Source organism: Sus scrofa, chromosome 13 (assembly GCF_054392235.1).
Source record: "Sus scrofa isolate SSC_HxYL_T2T_F1_AM1 chromosome 13, Sscrofa_HxYL_maternal_Yorkshire_Landrace_v2.0, whole genome shotgun sequence".
In the NCBI taxonomy this organism is placed as follows: Eukaryota; Metazoa; Chordata; class Mammalia; order Artiodactyla; family Suidae; genus Sus; species Sus scrofa.
The window spans coordinates 162,566,046-162,579,785 of NC_139395.1; the positions used below are offsets into that span (position 1 = coordinate 162,566,046).

At 38.7% G+C, this 13,740-nt stretch overlaps 1 protein-coding gene across 50 annotated transcripts in view; it reads right to left on the reverse strand.

Annotated features, from left to right (window-relative positions):
* Positions 1–13,740, reverse strand: part of PHLDB2 (pleckstrin homology like domain family B member 2) — a 248,227-nt gene that overhangs the window by 61,739 nt on the left and 172,748 nt on the right. For all 50 annotated transcript variants that reach the window (XM_084991344.1, XM_084991333.1, XM_084991331.1 and 47 more), the window contains one exon: positions 9,434–9,817. In XM_084991344.1, coding sequence (XP_084847470.1) covers positions 9,434–9,817 — 384 coding nt within the window. The remainder of the gene's footprint in view (positions 1–9,433; positions 9,818–13,740) is intronic.

The window sequence follows — 13,740 nt, forward strand, 5'->3', positions numbered from 1 at the left end:
AGTATTGGAATGTTATTTATTTAATTTCATCTCTCTTTGAAAAAGAAGCAACTCTTTATACCAGTAAGTCAATAATTATATAATTTCACAATTGAAAATTGAAAACAGAAGCCTAGATAAATAAATTATTGAAGACTACTCACTAGCAACTGAAAGGAATATTCAAATTAACCAAAGAAACCATTAAAATTTTGTGTACCTCACTAAGTTCATTTAATGTGTTTAAAAATCCAAAAAATTACTTTAAGAAGACAGGCATCATGTTGGATTCTTTTTTTTTTTTTTTTCGTCTTTTGTCTTATTAGGGCCGCACCCACGGTATGTGGAGGTTCCCAGGTTAGGGGTCCAGTCGGCCAGCCACAGCCACAGAAACGCCAGATCCGAGCCACATCTGCGACCTATACCACAGCTCATAGCAACACAGGATCCTTAACCCACTGAGCGAGGCCAGGGATCGAACCCACAACCTCATGGTTCCTCATCGGATTTGTTTCTGCTGCACCACGACAGGGAATTCCCATGTAGGATTCTTTATTCTTTATTCACATTCTTTACCCTACTTTGCTGTTCCTTAAGGAGATTAAATCATTGAGAGGTCATGCATCACAGGTTGATTAGAACAAAGGTACTGCAGGCCTTCCAGGCTTTGACATTTAGCTTTTCTGTTTGTTTGTTTGTTTGTTGGCATTTAACTTTTAAATGGTCATCTTAATCCAGTATCTTATCAGCTAATAAAACAACCACTGACCTTTTTTCACAGACAATGAATCTCATTGTCCTAATACTCTGGTGCCTGTTGTAAGGCAGGAGGAATGCCTGCAACAGTGAAAGGCATTCCAAAAATCACTGATGAGTAATCCTAGCAGGAAAGCCTCAAGAAGGCCAGTATCCTGTCGGGTCCACATTTCATATTAGGTTTCAACTGCCAACATGGTTTAAAAATAAGTATCTCTTATTAGGGGAAGCAAATCATCAAGAGAAAATAAAAACTGAACAATCTGCAAAACTACAAAGATGGGTAATAGTGGCAATTACAAGTATCTGTATCACTGAAAAACTTTCTAGAAAATTTATCAAAAAGTATATTGAGTAATAGACAAGTTGAGAGTTACGTCGGTAGCAATAAATGCTATCTAGGAAAAGATTGTCTTTTATCAAAGTCATTTAGAAAAAGCAAAATCTTCAAGAGTCACCCTAAAACTCTGGGTTGTGATAGAATGGGATGAGCATACTCATTTATATTCAAAAAAAAAAAAAAAAAAAAAAGAGAGCCAAGGGGGTGTGATAGCCACTAAATAGCTTTAGTTTTATGGTGACAGAGAAAGGTGTAATTTTAATCTGTCCGGGTTTTCAAAAAAAAAATTAAAACTAATCATAATTTTAAAATTTGTAATGGATAGGATTCCACTGAAAGTGACATGTCTTAATAAAAACACATGTATGTGCATCCCCAAATATGCTCTCTTCGAGGTAACTTAAACCACACACACACACACAAAGGAGAGACAGGAGACAGCAGAGACCAGACACTTTGCATCTAACCCCGCTCCCCGCTTTTTCTTGAAGATTTCTTCTTAGAAACCTCCTGAGACCAGAGAAGGCTGCAAGTGTGAGGACTTCCCATTGTAGACACAATGATTACTTAGAAGAGTAAAGAGGTTTTCTTTTCTTTCTTTTCTTTTTTGTTTTTTTGGGCTGCACCTGGGGTGCATGGAAGTTCCCAGGCTAGGGGGTCTAACTAGAGCTGCAGCTGCCAGCCTACACCACAGCCATAGCAACGCGGGGTCCAAGACACATTTGCGACTTACATGACAGCTCACGGCAATACCAGATTGTTAACCCACTGAGCGAGGCCAGGGATAGAACCCGCATCCCTGGCCTCAGGTTTGTTACTGCTGAGTCATGAAGGGAACTCCGAGAAGTTTCCATCACAGGGAAAAAACACTTTTTTGGCAAATACATGAGGTGATGGATATTAACTAAATTTACTGCAGTAAGCATTTTGCAAAATACGTAAGTCATTATGCTACACCCCTTAAATTTATACAGTGCTATATGTCAATTACACCTTAATAAAATGACAAGAAAAAAGACAGAGAGACAAGTGAGCTATTCTCAGCTTCCACCTCAGGTGGAGGTAGCCAGGTTCACAAAAGCCAATTAAAACGAGCATATTTCCAAGCTCATCTGCATCTCTAAGTGTCAGGTAAAGCAAAGTTGAGAATGGTAAATCACAGGCTTCCTAAATATCATTAAAACCTGCTTCATTAAATCAGCTTTGAGAGTTTTTCACATCCTCTCTTCTCCATTAATCCTCATATAGATTAATAACAAACACTGAACTTTGTTAAGTAAATAATCCAATGTAAAGGTTCCTCAAAGAGGAAGAGTACTTAAAACAAATAATCAGGGCTTTTTTTTTTTTTTTTTTTTTTTTTTTTAAGATTCTTCTACCTTTTGTCTTAAGGTAACATATGTCTATCTTCAAAAAGTAATAAATGAAAAATTCATTCCCTGGAACCCATTGCTGTCTCAGTTGCACTCTGTCTAAGCTGCTGTGTGGTACCCAGATGTGTCCTTGATGTTTTCTGTCTCTAAAGACACAGTCTTTCACTGCTTGCCACAAGGAGGCTGCTCTTAGCTTCAGAGGCCTCCTATTTCACAAAAGCACACTGGAGCAATGAAGAACATCTGCCATGATCTGCTCATTTACACCCTCAACAGATCATCGCAGCCCTCTTCAGGAGGAAACCTGTCTCCCAAAAGTTAGTCCTTAGAGCAAGTACACAGCTCATTGTTTCATCTAAAGTCTCGAAGATCTCCACGAAGGAAGAAATATATATGGATCCAAGATGAAAAGGCAGTGAAGGAACCCCAATGGCTGATAATAACAGCTCAAATGTTCAAATGACGGGCCATTTACTTTGCCTCAACACCAACAACTTTTGATTTCTACGCCAGATCCTAGTTTCTAAAAGTTGCAACTTTCTAGCAATAGGGACAGATGTCCTACTCAGAATTACTCTCCACTGAGGAAGAGTAAGGAAATGTGATCTTTAAAAAAAAGAAGGACTGCAAGTCCAGAGTCCTGATGTATACTGTGAGAGAACTCAATAGATAGGAAAGGATTTTTGACTAGGAACATTCAGTGAAAAAGTCTTATTGCAGCCAAATAAAAATAAAAACAAAGACACACTCCACTGAGTAACACTTCATGTGATAAAATACTTGCAGAATTTAGTACAATGATAACATCCTCTCTTAAAGAATCCAGAATGTGTCTTTCTCTTATAATAAAAATCTAACTATAATGTATCTTTTTACTTTTGGCTCTTTGGTTCTTTGCCAAGAAATTTAATGGTCAGAGTTACTTAAATAAATTAATTAATCAAACCAACTTATCTTTAAATAAATAAATCCTTGTGATTATGGTACCTGCTTTTCTCTCTTATTTACTATTTTTGGTACTCTGATTTTATTCTAATGAGGTTTATCTTGTATTATGAAAGATATCTTTCCAGAAAATAGGCAGGGGAATAATAAATTATTTATATTATAGAAAAAACTATTCTTAACCTGTGTGAAAAAAAATAATACCAAAAGATTTTCCTTGAACACCTTTTAAGAAATCCTCAAATTTGGAAGACATTTTCAGATCAGCAAACAACCAGAGAACTAAGTAATAATTATGACTTCATATAAATGTTAAACTCCAGATGTTCCTGTTGTGGCTCTGTGGTAACAAACCCAAAGTATCCACAAAGACACAGGTTCCATCCCTGGCCTTGCACATTGGGTTAAGGATCCTGCATTGCCATGAGCTGTGGTGTACATCACAGACATGGCTCAGATCCAGCAATGCTATGGCTGTGGTATAGACCAGCAGCTATAGCTCCAATTCGACCCCTGGCCTGGGAACTTCCATGTGCAGCCCTAAAAAGAAAAAAAGAAAGAAAGAAAAATGTTAAACTCCTATACATCAAAAACAATCATTAATAAATTCAAAGGAAAGATGATTCATAATAAAATACTAATTTCCTTTCCAGCAACAGCTCCTACTACTGAGTAAAAACAAGACAAAACTCTCTTTAAATGGGTGAAGAGGAAGACAAGGGGCATCAAGATGGCAAAGTAGGAGGAAACTAAGCTCACCTCCCCTATGAACATATCAAAAGTATATCTACATGTGCAGAAACTCTTGCTCAACACAAACAGGGTCTGGAAGAAAGAGTCTTTGACAACCAAGGCTGTAAAGATCCACACAGAGTCAGGCAGGAAGAGAGGAGAAGCAATCGGATCCTGAGTTGCTGTTGTTGTGGCATAGGTCACAGCTACAGTTCCAATTCAACCCTTAGCCTGAGAACTTCCATATGCCCAGATGTGGCCCTAAAGTTTAAAAAAAAAAAAAAAATTAAAGATGAATATAGTAAGAATTTTAACAAGAACTAGAAATTTATTTTTTTGTCTTTTTTTGCCATCTCTTGGGCTGCTCCTGTGGCATATGGAAGTTCCCAGGCTAGGGATCGAATCAGAGCTGTAGCCACTGGCCTACGCCACAGCCACAGCAACACAGGATCTGAGCCGCATCTGCAACCTACACCACAGCTCACGGCAACACCAGATCCTTGACCCACTGAGCAAGGCCAGGGATCGAACCCGCAACCTCATGGTTCCTAGTTGGATTCGTTAACCACTGGGCCATGACGGGAACTCCCAAGAACTAGAAGATATTTCAAAAAAACAAGTTCAACAATACAATGACTGAAATGAAAAGCACGCTAGAAGGAATTAACAGATTAGATGATAACAGAAGAACACATAAGCAATCTGGAAGACAGAATAAGGAAATTACCCAATCAAAACAGCAAAAAGAAAAACAAATTCTAAAAAATGATTAAGGGACCTCTGAGACTATCAAGTGTCTTAAAATTCACATTATAGGGGTCTCAGAATGAGAAGCGAGAAAGGGGGGGAAATGTATTTGATGAAATTATGGCTGAAAAATTCCCAAAGCTGAAGAAGCAAACAGATTTCCAAGTACAGGAAGCATGGATAGTCCCAAACGAGATGAACCCAAGAGACTCACATCAGTGCAAATTTATCATAATTAAAACAGCAAAATTTAAAGCTAAAGAGAGAATTTTAAAGGTAGCAAGAGAAAAAAAAAGAGTCAGATACAAGGGAACCCCCATAAGGCTATCAGCTTATTTTTCTGCAGAAACTTTGCAGGCCAGAAGAGAATGGCATAATATATTCCAAATCCTGAAAGGGAAAAACCTGCAACCTAGGATACTCTACCCAGCAAGGTTATCATTTAGAAGTGAAGGAGAGATAAAGAACTTCTCAGATAAGGAGTTCCCAACATGGCTCAGTGGTTAAAGAATCCGACTAGGAACCATGAGGTTGTGGGTTCAATCCCTGACCTTGCTCAGTGCGTTAAGGATCTGGTGTTGCCAAGAGTTGTGGTGTAGGTTGTAGATGCAGTTCGGATCCCACACTGCTGTGGCTCTGGCATAGGCTGGTGGCTACAGCTCTGATTAGACCCCTAGCCTGGGAATCTCCACATGCCACAGAAGCAGCCCTAGAAAAGGCAAAAAAAAAAAAAAAAAAGAACTTCTCAGTTAAGCAAAAACTAAGAGTTCTTCAATAGTAAAGCAACCCTAAAAGAAACACTAAACTTTTGCAAGTGGAAACACTAAACTACTCCAAGTGGACATGAATAGGCTACAAGAAGTGAGAATTTATAGGAAAGGAAAAATCCCAGCACTGGGACATTTAGTAAATATATAGTAAAAGCCATGGATCAACCACTTAAATAATTAAGTATGAAAATTAAAAAACAAAAATTATAATATCAACTACAATAAAGTTAAGTGATAGACATGAAGATGTAAAATATGACATCAAAACTACAAAATGTGGGGGAAGGGATTAAAAAAACAGACCTTTTAGAATGTGTTTGAACTTAAATTATTATCAATTTAAAACAAGTAGATATAATTATGGACTACTATACAAACTCCACGGTATCCACAAATCACAAAAACTAGAGAAAGGACACAAGCATATCACTAAAGAAAATTATTGGGCCAGGAGGGAACAAAATAAAAAATAATAATAATAAAAAAAAAAACCTAAAAGGAGTTCCCATCATGGTGCAGTGGAAATGAATCCAACTAGTATCTGTGAGGATGCAGATTCTATCCCTCACCTTGCTCAGTAGGTCAGCCATCCGGTGTTGTCATGAGCTGTGGTGTAGGTCACAGACATGGCTTGGTTCCCCAATTGCTGTGGCTGTGCTGTAGCTACAATTTGACCCCTAGTCTGGGAAGTTCCATATGTCATGGGTGTGACCCTAAAAACAAAACAAAACCAAAAAACTAAAAACGCAACCAGAAAACAAGCAAAAAAATGGCAATAAGTACACACCATAATCAAGTAGGATTTATACCAGTGATGCAAAGATGGTTCAATATTCACAAGTCAACTAACATGATACACCATACTAACAAAATAGAAGATTAAAAATCACATGATCATTTCAATAGACACAGAAAAAGTATTTGACACAATTAATGCATATTCATGATAAAAAAAAATCACATCAAAGTTAGTGTAGAGGGAACATATCTCATCATAATAAAGACCATTTATGACCACCCTAACAAAGCCAACATCATACTCAATGGTGAAAAGCTGAAAGGTTTTCCTCTGCAATCAGGAAGAAAACAAGGATGGCCCACTTTCACTACTTCTATCTAACATAGTATTGGAAGCCCTGGTCACAGAAATTGGAGAATAAAAACAAATAAAAGGCATTCAAATTGGAAGAGAAGACGTAAAACTGTCACGTTTGCAGATAAGCCAACCATATATACAAAAACCTTAAAGTCTCCACCAAATTTAATTTACACCTCCTCCACAGTGGGACCTATTTAAACTGAAAAAACTTTTGCACAGCAAAGAAAACCATCAACAAAGTGAAAAGACAATCTACTGAATGGAAGAAGATATTTGTAAATGATTTGGCTAATAACTGGTCAATACTGGTTAATGAACATACAACTCAATATCAGAAAAGCAAAAAACAATTTAAAAATGGGCAGAAGACCTGAACAGATATTTTTCCAAAGAAGATATATAGATGGCAAAGAAACACATGAAAAGATGCTCAACATTGCTAATCATCAGAAAAACGTAAATCGAAATCACACTGACATATCATCTCACATTTGTCAGAATACCTATTATCAAGTAGATCATAGACAACAAATGTTAGTGAAGATATGGAGAACAGGTAACCCTAGTACATTGTTGTAGTGAGGTAAACTGGTCCAGCTACTATGGAAAAATGTATATAGACGTGCCTCAAAAAACTAAACAGAGAACTACCATATGATCCAGCAATTCCACTCCTAGGTATATATACATCCAAAGCAAAGAAAAAAACCCCAGTAATTTGAAAAGATATATGCACCCCAATGTTAACAGCACCATCATTTATAATAGCCAAGATACAGAAGCAACCTAAGTGCCCATCAACAAATGAATGGATAAAGAGGAGGTGGATATATAGACAGCGGAATATTGCTCAGTCATAAAAAATGAAAATTTCCCATTTGCAACAACAGGACCTGGGGAGGTGGTATTATGGTATTGAAATAGGTCAGCCTGAGAAAGAGAGATACATGTTAGCACTTATATATGAAATCTAAAGAATAAAACAAACAAACATAACAAAACAGAGACAGACTTACAGATATAGAGAATACACTAGTGGTCACAGGTGGGAAGAGAAATGGAAGAGGGACATGATAGGGGTAGGGATTAAGAGGTAAAAACAACCATGCATAAAATAAATAAGATACAAGAATATATTGTACAACACAGAGAATATAGCCAACATTTTATAATAACTTCAATGGAGTATAATCTAGAAAAATACTGAATCCATGCCATACACCTGAAACTAATATAGAACTTAAGTCAACAATACTTTTTAAAAATTTAAATAAATAATAAATAAACAAAGGTGTCCCAAAGACAAAAACATCGGTAAAGAACATGAGCATGTCAAGATATAAGCTAACAACTAAAAATATGAAAAGATGTACAACTTTATGCATAATTAAAGGCAAGCAAATTAAAACACAATTAACTTAGCAAATAGGAAATTTTGCTTCCCCTACAGCCAGTATCTTTTATGAATGTAGAAGTTCCTTCAGCATTTGTTGTAAAGCTGGTTTTGTGGTGCTGAATTCTTTTAGCTTTTGCTTGCCTGTAAAACTTTTGATTTCTCCATGAACTCTAATTGAGAGCTTTGTTGGGTACAGTATTCTTGGTTGTAGGTTCTTCCCTTTCATCATTTTAAATATGTAGTGACTCTTCCTTCTGGCCTGCAGAGAAAATTTTGATAATGTGCAACTACGGCGAGTGTATGAAGAACAAGGTGCACGTATAAATTGTAACTGAAAGTGTCACCCAGAAATACAAACTCTTTTGAGAGTATAATCTGGAAATACTGCTTAAAGTGAATAACATGCAAACTGACCTATCAATTCCACTTTTGGTGAGTGATCCTACAGATACATTTGCACAATTGTGCTAAATATATATTCCAGAATATTTGCTGCATATAGATTTTATTAGTAAAAAACTAGAAACACTTTAAACAGTATTTCCAAGAAACAGACTACTAGTCAATCATTAATAAGAATGAAGCAGAGTTGTTATAGTAATTTATAAAGATGCTCAAGACATTCAGTGAGGGAAAAAAATCATGCAGAACACTGTGTGTGTGTGTATGGGTGTCTATGCTTTTGATACACGGCTGTATATGCACAGAAATATTGGGAAGACATGGAAAACACTTTAATCTGTGTTAAAGATACAGATAACTGTGTTTATCTCTCAGGTATACAACTACAGGAGGGTGGAAAGAAGAGAATTTTTTTTTTTTTTTTTTTTTTGTCTTTTCTAGGGCTGCACCTGCAGCATATGGAGATTCCCAGGCTGGAGGTCTAATCAAAGCTGTAGACACCAGCCTATGCCAGAGCCACGGCAATTTGGGATCCAAGCCACATCTGCAACTTACACCACAGTTCGTGGCAACGCTGGATCCCTAGCCCACCGAGCAAGGCCAGGGATTGAACCTGCAACCTCATGGTTCCTAGTCAGATTCGTTAACCACTTGAGCCACGACGGGAACTCTGAGAATTTTTTTTTCTTTCTACTTTTCTCTACTGCCACATTTTCTAGAGTGCAAATTTGTTACTTTGCAATAAACACCCTAATTTGCTACACCTTGCTTAGCAATAACCTCTTAAATTGAAGTTTCACTGAAAAGAAGCAGGATAAAACTTCTAACATCTAGGCCAGGGCAGATGCATGCTCCAGGCCCTAAATCCTAATCCCTGTGTTCAGCTGGCTTTACCTTTGGTAGGATACTTAAATAAGTGGACTCGCCGGAAGCTTTCACAAAGGCAGAAGAGGGCGGTGGGGGAGTCCTGGTGAGGTCCCTGAGCAGCTCCTCGTTCCTGGCGCTCCTGGGGGGAAGGAAGCTGGCGCTGCTCTGACTGAGGCTCCCGAAGCCTGCCAGGTCTGCATCGTGGAGAGAGCTTTTCTGGTGGCATCTGTACCTGGCTTCAGGGCTCACCAGGGGTTCTTCAAACACGGACTCCTCGTCAGAGATCTGCAGCTTCTCCAGCTCCTTATTGATTTTCTGCACATCTGCTACAGTGGTGCCAGTGGACAAGCGACTGTCAGGCTTTGTGTATTCAGCACAGAGACTGAGGATAGTCTCCAGGCGCTGTCTCTCCTGGAACATAGAGGAGGCAAGAGCAGTGAGTGGGTGGAAGGGGACAGCTCCAAATAACAAGACTGAAGAGGATAGTACTATTGTGATTTCAACCCACAAATAATCCCACAGACAATCAGCTCCTGTTAGTCTATCATCTTTAATGGACCGGTTTAAAAGTCCAGATGAAGCCCAGATTAACAGTGCCTGATTTTCCTCCAAAACTCAATTCTGGTTGTCCCCTCTAGCTATACAACCCAGTGCTGATTCCAGCACATATTGGCACTCAGTGAGCCTTTTCTTAATTTATCAATTCTCCAAATATTTCAAAGGTTTTTTTCATCTCCTTTTTAAAATCTTCACCTCCTTCCTCCCTCCAGTATCTACCTTCAACAATACCTAGCTCTTTCATCACCGTAGACCTAAAATTTGCACTTAAAATTAACTCGCTAACTTTCTATAGAAATATTCTACTGTTAGACACATGAAAGGAACATGGTACTTTAAAAATGTTTTAATTGAAAAGGCGTAACTAGGTCTTAAATTTTTTTCTTGAAATGCTTTAAATTTTTCAAAACTTTTTTGTTTCACTATCACATAGAGGTCTTTTCCACCCATTTCTCACATGAATAATTAAAATGAGTTTTTTTAAGGGCTGCATCTGTGGCATATAGAAGTTCCCAAGCTAGGACTGAATTGAAGGTGCAGCTGCTGGCCTACACCACCGCCATGGCAACGCCGGATCTGAGCTGCATCTGCGATCTACACCGCAGCTCACAGCAATGCTGGATCCTTAACCCAGTGAGCAAGGCCAGGGATTGAACCTGCATCCTCATGGATACTAATCAGGTTCTTAACCTGCTTAGCCACAACAGGAACTCCCAATTAAAATGATTTTTTAAAAAAAAGAATGCTGCAAGAAAATGAAGAATATTTAACACCAGGCCCACAGAGAAAGACATCAACATATTTAAAATTCTGAGATCATTAGGTCTTTGATTCAGTTAGCTGGAAAATAAAATGATACTTGATTTGTTTTAAAAAATCAACATACAGACAACTGATGTCTATAATAGTACCACTAACAGACAATTCACCAGGCTCTCCATGCAAAACAGGTAGATATTTATGATTTTTGATTATAAATAAATTTACCATATTTGCAAACAAGGGGATATAATTTACAAAATGCTTATCATAAGCCTAGACAGCACTGTTTGGGGTGGGGAACCTCAGTATCTTCACCTCTCACATCAATTCCAATGACAAAAGTGAAAAGAAAAACAAATAGCAAAAAACATCTGGTGGGATTACATCTACCACATTGAAAAGAGAATTCAAAAGCTTTCCACAGAAAAACATTTTCTAAACTGGTTACCAGTAACAAATTAGAAAAACGTTAAGCAGCCCTGGGCTGCTGTTTTTAAGTTCTAATTGCAGCAAATGTGTAAAGAGCAAACTCTGAAGGCACTTCACGCTTTATTAGTGGAAGAGTACCAAATAGAAAAGTCGAATAGGAACAGACCAACATAATTCCCTGGTTTTCATTAAATACATCCATTAAATGACAAAATAGCATAAAATGACTTTTATCTGTCCTCTAAATTACTCTCCCCAACCCCCAAATGCACTAGCTTGATCAAAGGGACTATTAAACTGGTTCTTATAAGCCCCCACCTCCCTTTCACTGCCTGAACTTCTGGACTCCAGCTGCAGCTCCGTCCTCATGGCCTCATGCATGGAAGGCATTCAGCTGCACAACCTCAAGGCAGACGCGTCTGCGCCCTGTCCACGCAGGAGCCCTAGTGCTTATTTATCTCTGCAGTTACCACCAGCTGCCAAGCCCTACCCACCTCAGCTTTGCGGGGAGGGAGTCGGGGGGTGGGGGGGGGGGCAGCATTCACTGCCTTACTTAAACTTCTCCCAACAATCTAGAAATGTCTACATGGGAATGGGCAAGAACAACCACAAGGGTGTATGTGAGGAAGGGGATGGGAACAAGATGTTACATTTTACTCACTCTCAAAAGCATCTGCATTAGAGGCTAATCTCCAAAGAACAGTTCTGTTTCTACTATGTAGGTGCATTAAGTTGAAGCATCTAAACTCAAGTCTTTGCTAATCTTATTGATGACAGTGTCTATGCATTCGCCTTGACAGTCATTACATTTGGGATTACCAGAAAGTTGTTAATTTCTATTTACTAGGGTGCTAATGAACAGCGTGGTTCACAAAAGCATGCAAGGTACTTCTGCCCTCCCTGGAATACATAGCAAAATTTCTCCCACAGCTCCTTCCCAAAATAGTTTCTTTTGCTGCCAGTGCTATTGCTTAACTCCACAGGGAATAAATGATCCCAGTCTGAAGACGAATGCTATTTCAGACGGAGAAACAGCATTCAAAGGCTAGTGCACAGGAAGTTTGGTCTACGGGTATGTGCTTCTCTCTATTCTTATCACCCCATTCACAGCCAGTCTGTTCAGGCTTGAATCACACACACAGGCAGCATTACTGCCCACGAGTCTAGCAGAAATCCAGGTCGTGCCGAGACACGGTGGCCCCATAAGAGCCGTGCCAAAGAAAAATAAACTGATGATGAGAAGTGCGTCAGAAGAAACCATGAGGAGCCTTTTAAGGAAAACCCTGAACAGAATTTGCCCTCATAATTCAGCTTTGAGCCCTCATTTGCCCTTCCCATTCATTACGCCAACATCCTCCACTCTGCAAGACCTAAAACAGGGTGACTGTTCCACACAGGACACTTTCAAGAACGGAGTAGGGCACTATTAATAATTGTGCTGGGGCAGCAGTGCAAAATGGGACTGGCAACCTGAGATGTGTGGCATTCTTCCTAAAATTCAATTTTCTTTGATGCTTCACCCGACAGCCCGCTAAGTTAGGAGGCTACCTTCTTGGAGATCTCCAATTCCTAGCCACCCTTCCAAACCAACAATCCACTGCATGTTCTCTTGAAAAGGCACGGGTAGAGAGCCTAAATATCTAGATGGCCCAAAACATTGATGTCAAGGGCACAGCATGTAGGTCACTTTGAGTTAAATGATTTAAAGTACATTTTTTTTTCCTCCCTCTCCATTTTCCCTTTCCTCCAGTTCCACATACCATGTACAGCAAAGAAAGCTTTGAAGGGGACATGAGAGTTTAACAAATAGATGAAGAAAATGGTGCACAATTCTTTCCCTTAGTGGTTAAACAAAAAGAAAAAAGGTGTGGGCTGAGTGTTATGTTTTTTGACTTCAGAGCCTTCTTTCTTTTTCAGAGGAATGTGTCTGGCATTGTGTCAGTGCAGTTCTCAGCCCTTGGTCAGGGACCTTATCCATCTCCTGAATCCATCCAGTCCCCTCAAAATCAACAGCAGCCAGTCTAAATTATGCAGAAAACCAAGTGCCTAGATTAACGCACAGATGAAATTTTTGTTAAAACCCATCTTTTATAATTAAATACGTTGGGACATTTACTACATTAAAAAAAGTCAATCTTTACATGGTTAGAAAGAATGTAGTGAAAATATTCTTCTCTATTTTAGAGGACCAGTTTTAACTGATAAATATGACACCTCTCTTCTGTTAACTTCAGCTCAATAAAAATCTATCATTACTCTCTGTCTGAAAGTGCACTGGGAATATAAAGATGAAAAAAAGATAGCAATTCTACCCTCAAATTTTTCACAAGAAGCATAAATGGGCAATCAATTAAATACACAGTGATAACAGAAGTGTACAGAAAACCTATGGATTCTTTTATGAGAAAGTAATACACAAAAATTCTCCAAAAGAAACTTGGTGGAGTTCCCATTGTGGCTCAGTGGGTTAAGAACCTGACATAGTGTCTGTGAAGATGCAGGCTCGATCACTGGCCTCCCTCAGGGGGTTAAGGACCCAGCATTGCTCCAAACTGCAGTATAGGTCGCAGATGCACCTCAAATTT